The 20,660-nt window shown below is 49.3% G+C and overlaps 1 protein-coding gene across 1 annotated transcript; it reads left to right on the plus strand.

Moving 5' to 3' along the window:
- The first annotated feature begins 2,883 nt into the window (after positions 1-2,883).
- On the plus strand, positions 2,884-12,237 carry LOC119398514 (uncharacterized). Its single transcript, XM_037665358.1, has 3 exons — positions 2,884-4,719; positions 4,898-7,555; positions 12,232-12,237. The coding sequence occupies exons 1-3, from the start codon at positions 2,884-2,886 to the stop codon at positions 12,235-12,237; spliced, it is 4,500 nt and encodes a 1,499-aa protein (XP_037521286.1).
- The last annotated feature ends 8,423 nt before the right edge of the window (positions 12,238-20,660 follow it).

Below are 20,660 nucleotides of genomic sequence, written 5' to 3' on the forward strand. Positions count from 1 at the left end.
GTAAAAATAACTCGCTCGCCTGCTCAGTGCAAGACTAAAATATCAGGGCTGTGCGAATATTCAAAACTTTATATACGAAGCTAAGGCTTTCCTTTTTCGAAGCATACTGGATTCGAAAAAATCCATATTCGTATTTTCTCCAATAATCGGGAAAATCCGAGTACTTGAATAAGTAACAGCTCGATGAGGGCTAGTTGGTTCATAATTTAGAGCCACGGAAGTTACAGCGCCAAAGGAACAAGGACAAAGTAGAAACGAACACCACAGGACGAGCGCTGACTGGCAACTGAATGTTTATTGCATGAAAACCAGCCTATTTATACAATCCCAGAGAAACATGCGCACATCAACCACACGCAATCACGAGTCTAATCTATCTTTCAGGAAGTCTAAGTCCTTCCGTGAAAGTACAAGTGAGGGCGCGCTAACACAATTGTCTGCTTCGTGATTGATCCAAAATACCTCTAAAATTTCTTTCTTTTTTAGATTTTCCTCTGGCTATGAATGTTGTTTTTGCAAACATGGGAACGCATGCGCATTTCTTGCAATGGTCAACTAAATGGCTACCATATTCATTTTTTACGTTATTGCTGTGTTGACGAGCGCGATCATTAAAACACTGTCCAGTTGAGTGCACCACTAATCACAAAACCCGTTACACTGATTGCACGAGTAATGTGGCGTATCGAATTCCCATGAGCTGTGGGAAAGTGTATGTTGGTCAAACTGGACAGTGTTTTCGGTTCCGTGCACTTTGAATGTGCCCACGTAACATATAAAAAACCCAGACAAAACAAAAATATCGACCGGAGATGCATGTTCGATCTCTCGTGGAATCACCCCTAGGCGGGGTCCAGGCCCATCCCACCAATTCGCAGGCACTAAGTTCTTTCATCGGAACACCTCGCTCCCATTTTTGTACTACCATCCGGCGAAGCTGCCATAGCTTCTCATCAGCATCAGTATTTCTAACCCATCAGTTAATTAGAACTTATGATTTAATTGACTGGCAAGTTAGTTCTAACAATGTAAGGCGCTTTTTATGAAAATTCAAATATTTCCGCTGTTATCTATATGCTTGAGTCCAGCAAATGCTGAATTTCGACAACATTTTAAGCACCCTAACGAGAGCAGCTTCATGCTACAAACTTCCCCATAGAAGGTCATCATCAGGCGTTCTTACCAGGACTTCCGGGTCCTCCGCTGATATGAAACACAAGAAGAAAGTCACATTACGCTGTAGTATACTCATCAACTGGATTCACGTTACGGCTATGTTTATATTCGCTGACAAACAAGATGTCACGTCGGGTGTACATACAGGCGTAACTGCAAACATGCACCATGTTGACAACCTTCGCATAGTGCGAAAAATTAGGAGAAATAACAAGAGAGATTAAACGGTTATAAGGTGCGTTGTGGGAAACTGCAAATCTAAGACCAATGATCTACAATTTACCCCATATTCTGCTAGCGCTCACTCTATTTTATGCCTGCTGACATGCCTATGACATCCACTAGGATATCAGCTACCCCTATCTATCTATCTATCTATCTATCTATCTATCTATCTATCTATCTATCTATCTATCTATCTATCTATCTATCTATCTATCTATCTATCTATCTATCTATCTATCTATCTATCTATCTATCTATCTATCTATCTATCTATCTATCTATCTATCTATCTATCTATCTATCATAAACACGTACGTTGCGTCAACGATGACCAAATGTTGAATCTGCACCAGCGACGCTAGTAGTATTGTTAAAAGGAAAGCGACATGCATCTTCAGGACAGTCTTCGTGCACAGTGCTATAGCCACACTTTCAAAACTTGCGACGAGGCGCGTCTGTTGGGCGATACACGTGTCAGTTGTTTTTTTGTTTGATAAACTCTAGCATGTAAATGGATAAAACAGAGCTTGTTCGTAAATGATAGCAAGGGGATCAAAAGCTTACTTCTTTCTCCTCTTTTAAAAGAGACGCGAACAAAAGGAGCCGTAAACCGCTCAAAGCCCGCAGCTGCAGTCAGCCAGGAAACACAAGTTCATACACTTTATTCACGAACAATTAGGAAAAGCCGTAACGAGACGGCGATATGACAATTTCGAGCTCTTAGTTGCTGGAAAAGTAAATTTGCGAAAACCCTTCTGTGATTAGAAATATATTGCCACGCGCGCTTCTTTTTCTATTTTTATGTAACCGGCCCGTTACGTACAAGTGTGACCGGTATACCTTGCGCAAACCGCGTCTGAATGTCTGGGCGCATTCCCGACTATTTTAGAATTTTCTGATAAGACTGAGCGCCCAACGCGAACGACATACTTTATTCTGGAACTAACCCGGCCCCCAACAATAACGTTGGAATCTTCGATGCCACATGTATAAATGCGCCGACGCGCTTTTATACTACTGATCAGATTACCGACGACCGGCGCCTGTGCGTGCCGCTTTCTCTGCACTTTTAGTGTTGCTTCTTTTGCTGGGCACAAGTTCGCCCAATGAAGCGTTACATACAGTGCCCCTTCGAAATATTCTCTCTTGCAGTCTGTACACAGCTTCCAACGCTTTTTAAGGTCTTGGAAACAGTTGGAAAACGCTTCTTTTGGCAGGGCTGTCAGCTCCGGCAGTTCCTTTCGAGCGTTCACAGAGAGCAGACGTGTTGCTCGGAGCTCTTGCGCCCGCGGGAGACGCTATAGCGTCTCACGCAGTGCTTCTCGCATTCTTGGACTCTCTTTTCCTGTTTGAGTTCTTTCGACCAGAGTGCTCATCACGGACATTGCATTTGGATCACTGTCGCCGCTTTCGTGACCTGAATCCTGCGACAGTGTCTTCTGTCACCGGCGCGTCTCTGACGCAGCCGTCATCACGGCTACCATGGCAGAGGAGTCTCCACCATCTTCGGCGACGCCTGTCGAACGCGCACGGCGCTCCCTCGTTCGCACATCGTCGCACAGGCGTTCGGAGAGCGTCGCGTGTACCCGTATGCTGTGGAACCTTATCGCCAACGCCAACACGGTGCGGTTGAGACATGAACAAGCGCAGCGACTCTGCAAGGTCGTCGGCAAGCAACCTACGGCGCTTCACCTACCGGCGCCTGCTGCCGCCGCCGATGCAATCGCAAGGGGCCTGGCGACCTCGGGAGCCTCCTGCCCAACCGTCCGCACCGCTGTCTCTTCGGATACTTCGGCTGCACTTCAAACAGCCCTTCCCGGCGTTCCCAACACAGTCGGTAGGCCCATGACTTCTTCCGCGCTCGTCTCTGACTCGCGGAACGTACCACTGCCGGTAGACACGGAACCTGAGCTCGATGACATGGACACTACGTCTACGCGCAAGCGTTCGCGTCCTAGCGAGTCGGGCAGCGACGACGAGGGTGCCTCGCGCAAAATGCAAGCAGTAGCAACCGAACGTGTCACGGTTATGTCGCCTACCGCACCGCCAAGTGATACGGTTGCCGAGGAGCAACCCGACACCCCCGACGCCGATGAAACCAACGAGAACGAGTTTCAGACCGTGTTCTCAAAATCGCAGAAGCGTCGCCAGCGCGCCTCGACGGCTCCGCGACCAGTTGGGAACATCGGCTCTCCCACCGCACCTGCGGCCACTCCTGCCGCGCACCCGTCTACTGCCCGCGTTGTCCCTGAGCCTGCCAAACCGCCCACTGCGACTCAGGCCGCTTCTACAGGAGTGCTTGCAGCTGCAGACACCATGCTGCGCTCTGCCTTGTCGCCGCTGGATTCCGGCACAGTTCTTTTCCGACCGGCCAACGCCGGTGCTTCCTTTCACCGCACCTCCCGCCTTGCCATTGCGCAAGCTCTCTCTGCGCTGCCCGGCGTCAAGGAGGTGCGAGTAAACACGAAAAAGAACATCGTGGCAGCCGACGCATCTACAGCAGAATTGATGGATCGCCTACTGGCCACGTCAGAGCTCGCGGGAATACCCGTGACTGCCCGCCCTCCCGCTGACCGCTCACAAAGCAGCGGTGTGGTGCAGGGCGTCGACGGCGACTACACTGACGAGGCCCTGCTGGCTGCAGTGACGTCCGAGGTGCCGGTGATTGCAGCCAGGCGACAAGGGACATCACTGATACTGCGGTTCGCTTCCCCCGTCCCTCCCGCCCGTGTCCACCTTTTTCGCATGGCGTTCGAAGTGAGGCCATCCCGGCCTCGTCCACTTCAGTGCCTGCGGTGCGGACGCTATGGACACATCACTGCAGCTTGCCGGAGACTAGAGCGGTGCCTGCGTTGCGGTAACCACCATGGGAAGGACGCCAGCTGCACCAGCAAGGTTAAGTGCCTGCACTGCGGTAGGCCACATTCAGCTGACTCCGCGGAATGCCAGCTGTGGCAAAGAGAGCGGCGCCTGGCCACCATCAAGGCGTCATCTCCCACGTACCTGCCTCATCGCGAGGCTCAAGCAGCCTTGCGGTCAAGCTCTAGTGGGACGAGTGGTCCTCAACTAAACCAGACCACAGGCAAGAGCTACGCTGCAGCGGTGGGATCTCTATCGAAGGATCCGCGCCCAACAGGCGCACAACAGCGCGAGCCGCCTGCTGGTCCCAAGAAGCAGGGCTCAGCCAAGCCTCGCCCACCCACGAAGGCAACCTCGCAGCCTCATGCTGATCAGGAGAACGCAAACCTGAGGCTCCTCTTAAGGGCAGTTGCGGACCTGCTGCCTCCTGAGAACCAGCTGCGCTCCATCTGCCTTCAGGCAGGTGGCGTGCACCCTCCTAACAGCCACCATGGCTAACAATCATCTGCAACCAGCAGGGAACCACCGCCGCCGCCGCCCGTGTGTGCTTCAGTGGAACGCTAACTCGTTGCGGCGGCGGCATGCAGACCTCTCCTTGCACCTCTCGCGGAGCGAGTATGACGTGCTCGCTTTGCAGGAGGTGTACGTAGCAACGGCCGACCTGCGACTTCCCGGATACATCGGCTACCATAGCGCCACGTCATGTATCCTCGACTCGTGCCTAGCCGCGCCGTGCATGGTGAGTGCACATCCCCAGGGTCGACCACGATGTGCGGTGTACGTGCGACGTGAACTACCACACGCGAACATTAACGTGGCCGATGTCACTGGGGGTGCCCTCGAGTGTTGTGCTGTGACAGTGCGGTTACGTGGTGTTGATACGACAGTGGCCTCTGTGTATGTGCGTCCGGGACAGCGGTGGAACGCCGCTGATCTGCTACAGCTGACGGCTCGACTCGGACACAACTACCTTCTATGTGGTGACATGAACGCTCATCACACCATGTGGGGGAGTCGCACCTGCTCGTCACGAGGAAGGGATCTGGTGGACGTTATCCATCAACTGGGCCTGCAAGTCCTGAACACCGGGTCCTTCACCTTCGTCCGCAAAACAGGTCGACCCTCGTGCACCGCCATCGACGTCAGCCTGGCTAGCGAGGGAGACCGGTACCACTGGGCAACGCAGCCTGACTGCTGGGGTTCGGACCACCTGCCGATCGTCATCACACCGGCGGGAGGGAAGATCCCAAGGACCAGGCAGTGCAGGACAGTCGATTGGCGAGCTTTCCGGCAGCAGCTCAAAGAGGCCCCGAAGACACAGGACTTCCTGGATCTGGTGGCAGCAGCAGCGCAAGCAGCCACAATCCAGTCCTGGGTGCCCGAGAACCATCCTGTGCCAGACCTCCGCCACCTGAACTTACGGGCTGCCAGACGCAGGGCTGAGAGAAAGTACCTAAAGGCCCAGCGCCCAGATCATCGAACACTTTTCAACCGTGTCGATGCGGTATGCCGGCGACATGCCAACCGTCGCAGACGGCAGAGTTGGCAGGGCATCTGCCACTCTCTTAGCCAGGCGAGAGGTGGCGCAAAAGCATGGCGGCTTCTACGGTCTCTCGTCATCGGACCAATGGCGCGGCAACCCGTACTTGCAGTGGCCATCCGCTTGGGCATCAGTGAGCAAGAACTGGCAGAACGGCTGGCCGATCGCTTCGCGGCACTGCCATTAGCCCGACCTGCGGCCATCACCACCACGCCTACCCCCAAGCCGCCGCAAGACCACCACCCTGCCTGGACTGCCAGCCAAATTGCAGCTCTGTGCCAGGAGCCCATTTTCGAGCACGAGCTGAATGCTGCTCTGGCCAGAACCAAGCGCCGAAGTGCCCCCGGCGCCGACGGCATCACATACCAGATGCTGCGTAACCTGGACGTGGCTGCACGACAACGCCTGTTGAGGGCTTTCAATGACGTTTGGCAGAGCGGCACCCTACCTGAGGCCTGGCTGACTGCTATGGTGGTGCCCGTCCGGAAACATGGCCGCCCTGGTGCAGCCATTGCATCCTACAGGCCCGTCTCTCTTACCTCTGCTGCCTGCAAGCTCATGGAAGCCATAGCTCTGGCACGCTTGAGTTGGATTGCTGGGGCAACGGAGTTCCTATCAGAGCAGCAGACAGGCTTCCGGCGCCACCGCTGCACAGCAGACCCAATTGCGGACGTCGTCTCCACCCTGGAGGAGGCTAGGAGCAAGGGCGAGGTGGCCCTCCTTGTACTGCTGGATGTCCAAAGCGCTTTCGACGGCCTGCCACATATGGTCATAGAAAGTGCTCTGGACGCACTCGGCATCACGGGCTTTCTGCGTGCTTTCATCCGTGCCTTCCTAGCCGGACGGACCCTCCGGGTTAGAGTTGGACGCGCGGTCAGCGATCCAAGGCCAGTGACAGCCGGCGTCCCACAAGGTTCTGTCCTGAGCCCCTTTTTGTTCAACTTGGTGCTGGCAGGGCTACCTGGAATGCTACCGGTTGACAAGCGCTACCCCACGCAGTGCTCCTTGTACGCAGACGACGTGGCACTGTGGGTTAGGGGGCCCAGGCGGAACCTCACTGCCATCAGGCGCTCCCTGCAACGCTCCCTGGATGCTGTGACCTCTTTCTTCAGAACGATCGGGCTGATCGTGTCCCCCACGAAGACGGAGGCGCTGCTGGTTCACCCCAGAGTCGCTGCGCGGAGGGCCATCCGAAGGCTTGTGTTGGGAGACCGGCCAATCCCGTGGAGCAAGGCGGTGACGTACCTGGGGCTAAAGATCGATCACCGCCTCACTTGGATACCAGCCGTCAAACTCGCGACCTTCAAGGCCACCAGGGTTCAGACTGCTGTGGGCAAGCTGTTGAGCAGGGGCCAAGGGTGCACCCCGCGACTGGCACTTCAGCTCTACCAGGGGGCTGCAACGGCAGTGCAAACCTACGCACTGCCTCTGGTGCAGCTGGCGCAACACCGCAAGGAGCAGTTGGAGCGGCAACACCGCATGGCGATTCGGCGCTTCATGGGACTCCCGCGCCGGTCGCCCGTGGCTGCTTCATTGGCAGAGGCCCAGACGTGGCCGCTGTCTCTCCTTATGCTGCGACAGGCGCTGCCTCATGTGGACCGTCTCCACAGGGCCCCAGGGGGCGATGCCCTGCTACGGAGACTGCGGAGCCGACCAGCTTCACGAATGGGACAAATCTGCACACTCTATGAAGAACTGGTGCCCGCGGCTCCCTGTCCTATCCAGCCCCCTCCACCACACCAGCAGCCTCTGGACGTGCATTTGGAGCTGGGCAACCTCAGCAAAAGGCGAACACCGGTGTGCGAGCTCCACCAGACAGCCGTGGCGAAGCTCCACGACAGGCTGCGGGGGCACCTCCTGGTGTTCACGGACGGGTCAGTCCGGGACAGCCCCCGCTCGGCCGCGGCTGCCTGTGTCATACCAACGACTGGGACGACCATCCGGTGTCGCCTTCCCTTCCACGCCAGCTCCACTGCAGCAGAATTGGCTGGCCTTCACTTGGCAGCTGACTACCTCGCTGCTATGCCACCCCAGCTGCCCGTGGCGATCCTGTGCGACTCCCGGCCAGCCCTACAAACGCTGCTGCAGCCAGACCAAGCCGGCATTACCGTGGCGTTACTGCACGCCAAGCTAACCGCCATCAAAACTAGCGGTGTGCGTCTGTCCCTTCACTGGCTTCCCTCGCACGTTGGGATAGCCGGTAACGAGGAGGCCGACGCCGCCGCTAAGGCAGCACACCACGGCGACACCCCAGTCACCAAGGCGATAGCCCTGTCGGACTACTCCCGGCAACGACTGCGGCAGCTGCTTCCAGCGGCCCACCCTGACACGCGCGTGGCAAGCGGCAAACCACCGCCACCCCTACCAGAGACCGGCCTGGAGAGACGCGAGCGGTGGCTACTGCTTCGCCTGCGGACCGGCAGTGCTTGGCCTGCGGCACGCATGTTTTCCAAGGGTCGCTGCTCATCGCCTGCGTGCCGCAGATGCGGTGACGACGAAACTTTGGACCATATAATTTGCGCCTGCCCTGCCCTGGCCGCTGAACGACGCTTGATGGTGCGCCGCTATCGCCTGCTCGGGCTCCCTGCCACAACGGTGGAGGACTTTCTCTTTCCTGCACGTTCAAAGCTGCAAGCCCTGCGAGCCTTCCTCGAGTTTGCGGCTTCTGCGGACCTCGCCACCTTATAGACGAGCCCTTTGGCTTCGTGCTCCCGCCTTCGTGGACAAGACACACTTGCCACGCTAATCACTCCTTCTATCTTCCTTTCTTCTATCATCTTTACTTCCCCTTCCCCATTCCTAAGGGCGCTGAGCCGTGCCCCCGCGACGGGAGGCAGAAAATAGCGCCCCTTTTCATTTCTTTCACGAATCACTCTCTCTCTCAGCTCCTTTGTCGTGGCGTCTTGAATGGCCTCCACGCTCCCTATCCAGCGACCTTTTAGGACCCTCTTCATTCGAGGAAACAGGAAAAAAAATCGCATTGGAAGAGGTTAGGCGAGTATGGCGGATGGGGAAGTACAGTAATGCTGTTTACGTGGGAAGTCTTGTTTTTCTTCGTTCCTTGTCGTGCCCTGTCTAAGTGCGCTGCTTCCTATATACGTAAACATGAACTATCACCAACTCGCCCAACTTTCAACTTTACTGAACAGTAATGCTGTGCTTGGCGAGAAATTTTGTCATGCTGAGGGCAGTGTGCGGCCTTGCGTTATCGTGGAGAAGGCTCCATTGTCCAGATGCCCATAAGTCAGGGCGACGGCGTCACAGTGCATCACGCACATAGGCGTGCGCACAGGGGGACCAGGAGGGGCGGCCGCACCCCCTATTCATCTAACAGGTGGGGGGGGGACGCAATGTCAGCGCCATATATTGACGTAAGTGGGAGGGGGGCGCCGCGACGAACCTTCGCCCCCCCCCCCTGAAGGGGAACTCTGCGCACGCCTATGATCACGCATGTGTTGGAGCACGTGGTTATAAAACTCCAGCTGATTCACCGTCTGCCCTTGTGGGACGAACTCGTGGCGTATGACACCTCTGGTATCGAAAAAAATCACCGCGTCTCCACGAAGTGAACGATGATGAGTGGGGATCGTTCGGTGTGTGATAGTGATGAGTGGGGCTCGTAGGGATCGTTCTGTTACCGTAAATCGCCCGTGACTCTCGTGTATTTTTCACTGCAGCGTGCATTGTGCTGTGACATGCTTGATTGATGGGCGCTGTCGGTGTTCTTACGGTGCTTTGTAATTTTATTTTTGTGCTTGTCCACCTTTTGTTAAACTTTTTTAGATGCGAAGCATCTCTTGCTCGGGGGTATACTTGAAATAAACAGCGCAAAAAACGGACGGCGACGGAAAGGAGACACACAAGACAAGCGCTGACTTCCAACTGAATTTTTATTGACAAGAAAGCAACTTATAAGTGCTTGCAGGTATGTGCTGCGGCGTGGGCGTCCGCACTCACACTCTCCTCCTTCCCTCTCTTCAACAGCTGCGCGTTACTATCTCCACTTCTCTCCCAGCAGCTGCTTGCGCTTCTCCTGCGTTCTCGCTTCTGCTCTCGCGGCGCATGCGCTAGGGTTGCAGCCTAGGGTCCCCGACTGTCTGGGGGCCCTCCAAGACGGTGACAAAAAATATATATTTCAGAGAGTGCACAATGCGTCTCTACAGCGGCATTCGAGAATATGATATTACTCTCCTTTTCTCGTACAAATCCGCGGAAGAACGCGCGCGGCGCGGAGCCGGAGCAGAAGCGCTGCAGCGGCGGTGCGGCCACAACAACTCACGGCAAGCGCCTCCTTTTTGGACTGTTGCACGGCAGCACGGGTGTACAAAGGCTCATAATATATACTCATGTAAAGGCGTGCAAGGTTGATTAAATAACAGTGGCAATGATATGCACATATATGGACACTTGGAGGACACCATTTTGAATTTTCAACTTCAGCGACATTACTTTATTGAGCGAAACATGTTGGTATCTATATTCAAGGTAGCTTTTTAATAATTTTAGGGCAATACTGCGTACTATTTCGTTTTCGTAATCATATAGCTTATCTAGAACCACCTCATGATTCACCCCAAAAACGTTCCTTAAATCTGTGAAGAGCCCAATAGTGTTCAAAATTGTCTATGATTTCAAGTTTAGCATTCAGTGGTGGCTGCTCACAATATCTACATTTCCTCAAAGCATGCTGCACATCACACATGATATTGCATTTTGTCATGAAGCCCTCGATGCAGATATTTATGACTGTTTCAGGAACTTTTGATAACAGAGGAAGCGCTGAGCTAGGTTGGTCAATATTTACCGTATATTGCCGATTATAAGTCGAACCCCAACTTGCAACCCCCTTCTAGGGGAAAAAAAGTTGACTCCGAACACAGCCTCATGCTGCGCGCGCCATAGCTCACCAATAAGTTTTTCAGAAGAGGGAGTGATGCAAAGAAACATTTATTTGCACGTGAAGCATTGCTTACGACTAGTCGTCGCTTGAGAGAAGGACGCAGTCACGGTCATTGCCATCGTGTGAGCCACTGCACCACTGCTGCTGCTCGCCGTCGGAACGGGTGCCGGTGGTCGTGAACCAATCTCGAACCGCCTCCTCAACGGCAGGGTATATCGTCCAGACTTCGGTCCGCGAAAGGAACGGCGTGTAGCAGCGCACGCGAAGATCTTGGTCCTTTGTTTTCTCCATTTTCTCACGCACATTTGCGACACATCAAACTTGCGCCCTGCTTCAACGTTGCTTTCCGACTCTGCGTAGAGGATCACTTGCCTCTTGAAAGCAGCGCTGTACTGTCGCCGGCGTAGCGGTGGCATCTTGGCGTCCGTTTGGCAGCGTCGCAAATCGCGCACACCACTGCTAGCAAGCGAAGCGAAATGCAGAAATGGCGAACAGGCGTGAGTGCAAAAAGACGCGAAGATGCTCCTTGTGGGCGCATGTTTAGTTCTCGGCGAAGTGTTGCCAGTCCACACGGACGCTGATGGTCTGTCAACGAATCGTTTCTATTGTATGAAAACAAAACTGCAGGGCGCATCGCAAGGTAAATTCCTCTTCATTCACAGAGCATCGTTCGCCCAAGGCCCGTAGCCAGGAATTTTTTTCGGGGAGGGGGGGGGGCAGGGGCGTAGCCAGAAATTTTTTTCGGGGGGGGGGGGGGGGGGTTCAACCATACTTTATGTATGTTCGTGCGTGCGTTTGTATGTGTGCGTGCCTATATACGCAAGCAAAACTGAAAAATTTCGGGGGGGGGGGGTTTGAACCCCCCCAACCCCCCCCTTGGCTACGCCCCTGGGGGGGGGGGAGGCACTTGCGGAAATCTTGACTATTTGAGAAAAAAGCCTATTTTCCTTATTTATTTTTGGCAAAACACCATGTATCACAAAAATTTAGAGGGGTGGGGGGCGCCCCCCCCCTGGCTACGGGCCTGGTTCGCCCTGTATCAAAGGTTTGAAATGCTGCTTTCGATACAGTGTTTCCCAAGCAGTTCGCATTATTGCCGCGCGGCGGTGATTTTTAAACGCGCTCCGTTGTTTGCCCTCGCGTGGTTTCGCTATAGTTTCGCGATCGTCATGGCAGATCGCAAAAATGCCCGGCTCCGAAAGCGGCGCGCGCGCGTTGGGAGATAGCTGTTGCCGCTACTCCGCTGCCTCTGCGGCTGATGCTATCGATGCGTCGAATAGCAGGAAATCCGAGGACGACGACCTTTCGTCGGACCCCACAGATAAGTCGACTTTACGATTTCGCGTATAGGTCGACCCCCAAACTTTGGAAGGACATTTTATGGAAAAAAAACGTCGACTTATAATCGGCACTATACGGTACGTTCACTGTGATCTGCTTCTTCTTTATGAATTGGACATACTCTAGCTATTTAAGCGCATCAAGAAATATACCGTATTCAACACTAAGTTATGTCTCTGTGTTGTTTCAGGAATAGAAATTATGTCTGCTACATGTTTCACTGGAACTGAAAGGATATAATCAATACCAGAAGCGGTATCATTCTTTAGATTTCAGATTATTCTCGCCACTTCATGTATTGTTGTAGGCAAGAAAACAACGCTGATAACAATTCTGATAACATGTTGTGACCATGCTGGATCACAATAAGAAAGTGAAATACTTGGAATACGTAACTTGTTGAGCATTTGTTCCATATTCAGACACTATAAGATACAAAATTTGTCGTCTACAGGAAGACATGCCTATGCAAACAAAGGCTCATCTCATTGTTTTCTTATGTAGGAGAACCATGTTGGTTGCCGAGTGAGTGCAGGGAGCTAGACCACTCCACTTTGAAGCTGTTAAAAAGGACCTCATGCAGCCAACAAGTATTAAGATGGTCTAAAGCATCTGGTTCATTTTACAGGGTATTCAACCTTTTTGGTAATGACCGCTAGTGCTGCAGTATTACTCTTCACTCCTTCAATGAATACTGCGCTCTGTACCAAGAGTACATGTCGACATGCTGTGTTTGTTCTGCCAATGTCATAGTCATAGATCATAAGTTATGATATAAACTACTTCTTTCTTGGAAGTATCCTGCTACTCAAATCAACTAATTAATGACAATAGATGTATCCAATAATGCAAATAGGCTTATTGTTGCCAAAAAGACTTCATGCAAGCTTTATATAATTCATTTGTTTATCAAGTCAGAATGTTTCATATTTGATTCAACAGTCAAAGTTATTTTTCACTGACATGTACGTTTGCCTTAGTGAGACACTTTTTTCATTCAAGCACCACTTAATATGCAATTGTCGTATGATCAGTACCAACTTTCTGCATTTAAAAAACATCTCTAAAGACACTCAATTACTCAAACTTAAATTCAGGACAACGCAGCGAGCCATGGAAATAAAATAATAAGTGCATCATTAAGAGACAAGAATGAAGCAGAAACAATGAGGTGTCAAGGTCATGTTAACCGAAATCAAGAAGAAGAAATGGGCATGGGCGAGGCATGTAGGCAAGGTAACTGCCGGTCATTAAGAGTAACAGAATGGATTCCAAGAGGGGGAGGCAGAGAGTTAGGTGCGCAGATATGAGATTCTGAAGTGTGGAGGGATAACTTGGCCACAGTAAACAGGACCGGGTTGATTGGCGAAACATGGGAGAGGCGATTGCCCTGCAGTGGGTGCAGTCGGGCTGACGATGATGTAGATTTTAGCAGAGTCTATAAAAAATTGTAATACATAGCAAGCTGATAGCAAGCCACCATGGAAGCGTCGAGAGTCGTGCTTTGTCTTCATTTGCCGTCCCACCGAAAGTATTCTTACGGTATGTTGACGATTGATTTTGCGTTTTACAACGTGAGGCCTTGCCGGCCTTTACATCTCAGCTAAATTCAATTGAACACTCGATACAATTCAGAGTGGAAGAAGAATCGGAGGGCTGCCTTCCTTTCCTCGACGTCCTCGTAAAACGAGAAGACGGACATTTGAAGTTCTCCGTCTACAGGAAAAGCACACACACTGGCCGCTACCTGAATTTCAGATCGCTAAATCCTTCCTGCCACAAACGCTCTGTTGTCTCGACTCTCTTAAAACGGGTTCAACGGACTTGTTCAATCGAAGAAGACGCACGTAGTGACGTGGAGACCGTCCGTCGGGAGCTGGGCGCATGCGGTTACCCGTCCTCATTCATCAATTCAGTTCAACGTCAACTATCACGGCCGGTACAACCAAGCAATTTTTCAGCAAAGAAAAGAGCGTCGGTGCCGTATTCTCCTGGCTTCAGTGAGGCACTCGCCAGAATTTTGCGCTCCTACGACGTACAGGTCTCCCATATACCTGCACGTAAACTTGGAAACAGCCTCACGAACGTCAAGGACAAGTTAGAGCGGGAGAAGTTTCCAGGTGTCGTCTACGAAATCCCTTGCACAGATTGTACACGTTTATATCGGTGAGACCGGTAATTTCAAGAGAAGGTTACGCGAGCACTGCAATGACGTGAAAAACAAAAAGGTGACGTCAAATGCACTCGCCGAACATGTTGTGTCCACGGGCCATGTGATCAACTGGGAAGATGCTTCCGTCATCGCAACGGAAAAGAAACTCTTTCCACGGCTTCATCTCGAATCATTGTTTATTCAAACCACTGCGCACACTCTGAACAAGAGCTGTGGTAATCTTCCGCCTGTGTATGCCCGTTGCCTCAAACATGTGATTAGACAACCTTATAAGTAAGCGAACTTGCTGCACATGCTTCATTGTGAACAAGGCTCCCGTGTGGGAGCCGAAACGTCTTTTTAAGAATGTATTTTACTTTTGGTCGGCGCTGTGTTTCCTTCGTCTGATATGGGAACGTAATGTTATGTCGCCACTGTCGATCCTCATCGAACCTTTTCTGCTCACCTGCTTTTGGTATTGTGGAAGGGGGAACTTAGCTGCTGCACAGGAAAAACTATCTTCTCTCTATTCTCCTATTAGCAGCTGTCTGTGAGGGCCATACCTAGGCAGATTATCTAATCCTCTGCAATCAGAGGATAAAACGATTGCCTGGGTGTGTTAAAAGATTCCCCGAATCCTGGATTGCTTCACTCCTCGCTCGTATCTTTAGTAAGCTGCCACACTCTAAGATAAGGAGGAATATGCATTGGCTCAAATGCGGTTCATACAGTCAGCCCAATTCCAAGGAGGGTGGGTGCTCATCCCCACTTTCAACAAGGTCCTACACAGCTCTTGGCTGGACAAGGTCGGATGAAAAAGCACTGCTGATAAATAGCATGTCGAGCTTTTGTGGAACAACAACATTTCACTCGACTAGCTTTGTCTACAATATACCTAGCTAATTGTAAATGCTGTATATAGACTTCACTTGTAGCACAGAGAAGCCTTACATCTAAGAAATACTGAACATTAATCCTCAAATAACAGGCTTTGTGCAAAATGAGCGCCAATATTTCAACAATATCCCATAGCATCCACCTTACTCTTCCACGCATCTTCGGGTAAACGTGCAGCGCGGCACAAAGGACGAGAAACGGATGACACGAGCGCTGACTTTCAACTGAACAATTTATTTCATGCGCAAACAAAAATGCGTTTAAGTCACATGGTGATTGCCAGATAAACAAGAGAAGCGTGGGAACAAGCCATTCAAAAATTCTATTTCTTTTTTATGCAGTGAGATACAGGTTTGGCTGACACAGCGAGTGGCATCCACGTGCACATGATGTGGTGGTGATTCCACGCAATAGTATATGACCGCACTAACAGTGATAAACACAGGAACTGGCAGCCATGAATGAGGGCTCAGTAGCAGCAACTATGGCGGCGGTTAGTAAAGGTTTTGCTCATTGCAGTTTCATGCAACAGAGGAAAAAAAAAATATTTTTTTTCATGTCATGAGCCTGAATACTACAATGTGGCACATGCTTTGAAATAGGACGCTGTGCAAAAAAAAGCCAGTGTTGACTAGATAACAGGAAAGGGAACAGATACTGCGCCTCAGTCTCAATTGTATCTTTTTCTTAGTTTACTATTGCATTGTGGATTAGTGAGCAAAAAATTTGGCTCTTTCATTGGCAAAGGACAGGTGAACCATTGCTCAAATCATTGGGTCACTGTATGCAAATGCGACATTGATTTTACGGTGCCCATGCATTATTGACGAAATGAGAACATGCCAAGTGTCTCCCCTTCTTAGATTGCATAGGAATTTCTTTAGTGTTTTGTAATTACATGCCTTTCTCACGTTTTTGCTCAAGATGGAGCTTGGAATTGAGGTCACATGTGTTTTAGGAGAACCAACACTTCTGATAAAAGTTTTTCTATTTACTAATCATTGTACTAAATCTGAATGAAGCCTGTCTTGCTTTCTTTCTTTTTGTCTTTTCAAACTATTGTCTTTGAAAATATTCTCATTTTTAAAGTTATCGGTTGTTGCACTATGTATTTTCCTTGATTATAATTTTTTTTCTCAATTTTGTGCGCTTGTTCTGTTTTATTTTGTTCTTTACTTGTTTACATCTTTTGTTTTCTCACTGTTCATTCAGTTAGAAATATTCATCATACCTTGTTATCTCTTGTGGCGGCCCAAGAAGACTTAACAGTGTGGCTGATCCAGCGAGGTGGTGATTCATGTTACACAGACATCCGAGCGCATAACTAAACAAAGACTATGAGAAGATATCATCTCCCAGGTTGACCTTCCCTACACAGCCATGATCACATTTTGTGTCAAATAAAATAGCAACATTTTTCACATTACAGCCGTTTCATTGAGTCACAGGGCCATTTAGTCATTGTTCCATATGCTAGGCATCGGGTTTCATAATAAGCATTAGGGAGCTCAAAGCCCCATGGTGCAGTGACACCACTTCCTCTTCTCGTCGTAAGCTTTACAGTATCTCACAAAATCTATCACTACATCCCAACTCTTCGAGACACACTTTTTTCCTGTTGTCTACATGCTGGCTACGATTGGTCATTGTAATATATAGTTGGTGCTATGTCATGTCTAACCAAAACATGCAGTGATTCATCTATGCCTAGAACATCTCTTGACTGGGACCGCATTCCCAGAATCTGTGGGCACCATCACTGATCACTACCAATTTCATTCCAGACTAACTAGAATTGTACAATAAAGCCATCCAACTTACCTGTTTTCTTTGCGGATAACCTTTCCATTTTTCGCTAACACTGTATCAGTAACAAAAATCCTGTTTCTGCTTCCCTCCATAATGCCTATTGGCCTGGGGGGTATTACGAAATAAAATAAACTGCACCAGAAGCCGCACATTTGTAACTTTCAGGGCTTGTTCCTTGAATGACGATGGTAGATATGGAGAACGAGGCTGCGTTTGCGTGTGAAGGACGCATTGCAGTAGGCACAGGAAAAGGGACGCTCTCCCGTGTGGGTGCGCATGTGCCGCTTGAGGTTGACAAACTGAGTGAACGCAGTGGGACACAGGCAACACTGGAAGGGGCGCTCGCCCGTATGCACGCGAAGGTGGTTCTCCATGTAGCTCCTCGATTTAGTCGTGTAATGACACTGGCGGCAGGAATGCAGTACACCGAGCCTGGACACGAGTGAACGGTACTGCTCCAGGGACTCTGATGGCAAGCATTCTGCAACAAACAGGAAGCACCAGAGAGCATTACACACTCGGTGAAACCAAAGTGAAAACAATCTGTTGTATATGATATGCCCTTAACGCGCAACGCTAAATATATTGGTAAGACAGGGCAGCGCCTGAATGAATGCCTAAGACAACATTGCAAGCCACTGAAAGAAATGCTCACTTAGAATTTGTCAAGATATTTTCAGCAGATGAATTCCATGATTGAAGCAATCAGTGATACTGATCCGTCAGCAAATATATGCATGGCAGCGCCTTGTTTAGACATATGCCACTTCCAAAAGAAATTGTTCAGGGCCACATGAGGGTACACATGATTTCTTACTGACACCAGAAATAGACACACCTCAGTCCCTGACAATGTCCAGTATGCCTGCCACTTTTGCCATAGCAACACCCTAAAAGGGCGACACTCATGTGATGTGAAATACATACTGAAGAAGTGCTATTTGGATTCAGAATGCGAATCGCCACATTCTTGGTGGGTTAATAGTCGAAGATATGTCCTTAAAGGTTCACACTAGTTACAAACACCTATAGGAGTGCGTCCCCAATCATGCTCTTTGTTGAAGTGAAACGTAGCAGACCAAGACATGCCCTCAATGCTGGAGCTTATAAGCTCTCCAATGTATGCAGTCAGGAAGAGCCAATGTTAGTCATATCTGGTAAGCTGTATCGTAGGTAGCTGAAGTAAAGTGCTTCATAGAACTGGAGCAATGATCTCTCTGACAGGCTCTACTTCATGCCTGCTGTACGTCTAAGCATGTGTACGAAGCTGCTTAATTAGACCAGGACATGTTTAGGCCAGTCATCACTTCTAAGAATCGGTGATGCACTATGTATGGCACAGCATATTTGATGCCATCTGGTGCCGCTGCTGCTGATTGTCAAAAAGCAAGTGCACTGTGTACGGTTCTTGTGCTGTGGTCGAGATGATCATCTAATGTCACAGGAAATGTTTTCGCTGCAGACTTGCAGACTTTCACACGAAACTTGATGGCAATCCTTTCTTCTTTGTTCCAACAAATGCTGCATAATGGCTTACACGATAAATGAAAATGAGTTTCACGGATGTACTGCTGTCAGAGCTCATATTTAGCTACCTCTGTCCAGAGAGAATTGCCGTATTTACTCGAATGCAACGCGAGTTTTTTTTCCTGAAATCCGCTATGTAAAGTCGACCCTCACATTACAATCGAATACCGAAAAAATTCGGCAGATCCCACGTATTGTGGGAATCGATGTTATGCAAAGCATGCACTGGACGGTGACTTCGGCGTAATTTTTCATACTGAGCAAACCGTTACAGAATGACGCTAGAGAAATATGAAAGTGGTGCGTTACAATCGTGCAAATGCGGTACCTCTCACCATTTTCCTTAGTATCAGTGATTTTCGGACACGACCCGTATGTTCCGTCATGTAGTTCCTAATCGGCAAAAAATACATTGTCTTCTGAGCGAGCCAGAGACTTAACATAGCAAGTTTCAGGAAATTTTGTTGAGCCAATGTGGCCAAAGTACACAAAAATACTTTGAAATCTGGGATGTCATCATCAGAAATTGCGACAGGAAACTTAAATGTGACTTTTTGGACACAGATTTTCTCGCGTATTAATAAACTTATGGTGGTGAAATTAATGAAACTAGAGTTTCCGAAGTATAATTTATCAGTCTAAACTGATTCCTACAAGCAAGTTAGAAGAGCAAGGACGCTCTTTCTCTTGCCTATCTTTTTTTGGTGGCTTGCACCTTCTAATTTTTTTAATCATGCACCAAACAGCCCAACAACAGGATTTACACTAAACTAATTTATTTTTTTATTTTAGTGTGCCTTTCGGAAACAGCTGTCTCTTTAGTGTTCAATACTTTTATTAACAGTTGTTTCTTTAACAATGTACTTTTTTTGTGTGTGATCATACTGCCCTGTGCAAGAGAAATCAATAAAGACAAGAAGGTAACAAATTAAATCATTTCACTACTGTACTGATGCTTCAAAACATGGGCAAGAGCTATTGAGAACTATTTCCAAAGGCAGGTACCACCCCATATGCACTGCAGTGCCTTGACTGAACTAGGTTCTCCTTTCAGTGTCTTCTTTTGTGTACCCCTATAATTGCCTAGCAGTCAGCGTAACAAGACCCTTCTGTGTTTCATGATTACAATAAAATGAGATGTTAGCAAATTAATTTGCCTTTAGGCTAGTTTCAGACATGAGAAAAGCATGATGGTCATGTCAGTATCACCATGGTAATTCGATCATTGTACATTCAACTGCTGTGTTGTGTAACAAAGTGGATGCATTCTGAAGAGAAGCTGCTGAGCTGGGTTCCTTGCACGGGCTCAAAAACTTCTTGGCCATTTGTAGGAAGCACGGGCACATCTGTAACTGCAGACATCGGTATCACAGTCAGCAAAACTTCACAACACGCAACTTTTTATATCAACAAGCCTATCAAAACATACAGTGCAGGAGTACAGTTCATGAAATATTATGATCCCACACTCCCATTATGAACAAGCATTCATCGAATCATGACAAAAAGAGGAATACAGCTAAGCCTTATTGTAATGAACACTCATGTAGCAAATTATCGGTTATACCGAATACAAACTTTGGCTGGTCATGCATCATTTCAGTAACATTTATTCTTTATATAAAGAAAACAAAAATGCGAGAGCCACCGTGATGTTGACTGTAACGAAGAAATATTTGGTTCGTGCGAGGCTCAAAATCTGAAAGCTAGCAAAAAAATAAATATAAAAATGTTTTTACAGTATGGAGCTGTTAAGCTTTTCGTTATGCTGTTTCACGTCAACAGAAAACGAATCGGCACGTGCTATTTTCGTCCTCTTCCTCATCATCCGCTTCGCTCCCAGAACACGTGTACAGAGATGTCCGGCGTGGGATGCATTAACTCTGATAGCTGAGAGAACGAGTACAGAGAGAGAGAAAGAACGGGACAGAGAGAAAAAGAAAGAGATAGAAAGGAAGAGAGCAATTCTTGGCGCGAAAAGTTTTTTTACAAGGTGGGACTCAAGCCCACGATTTGAAGGCGAGCATCGTAACCACATGGCTATCCAAGCACGCTAGCAGAGCAGAGCACAGCCTTGTATAGGATAGTATAGCTAGGGGGTGAGGAGGGGAGAGAGTAAAGAAAGAGAGAGAGAGAATCAAAGAAAGGCATGTACATAGACAGAGAGAAATAAAAAAAATAAATAGAGACAAAGAAGGTCACCACACTTCCTTTAGGCTAGGCACCAGTAGTAC

This window comes from Rhipicephalus sanguineus, chromosome 7 (genome assembly GCF_013339695.2).
Source record: "Rhipicephalus sanguineus isolate Rsan-2018 chromosome 7, BIME_Rsan_1.4, whole genome shotgun sequence".
Lineage (NCBI taxonomy): Eukaryota > Metazoa > Arthropoda > Arachnida > Ixodida > Ixodidae > Rhipicephalus > Rhipicephalus sanguineus.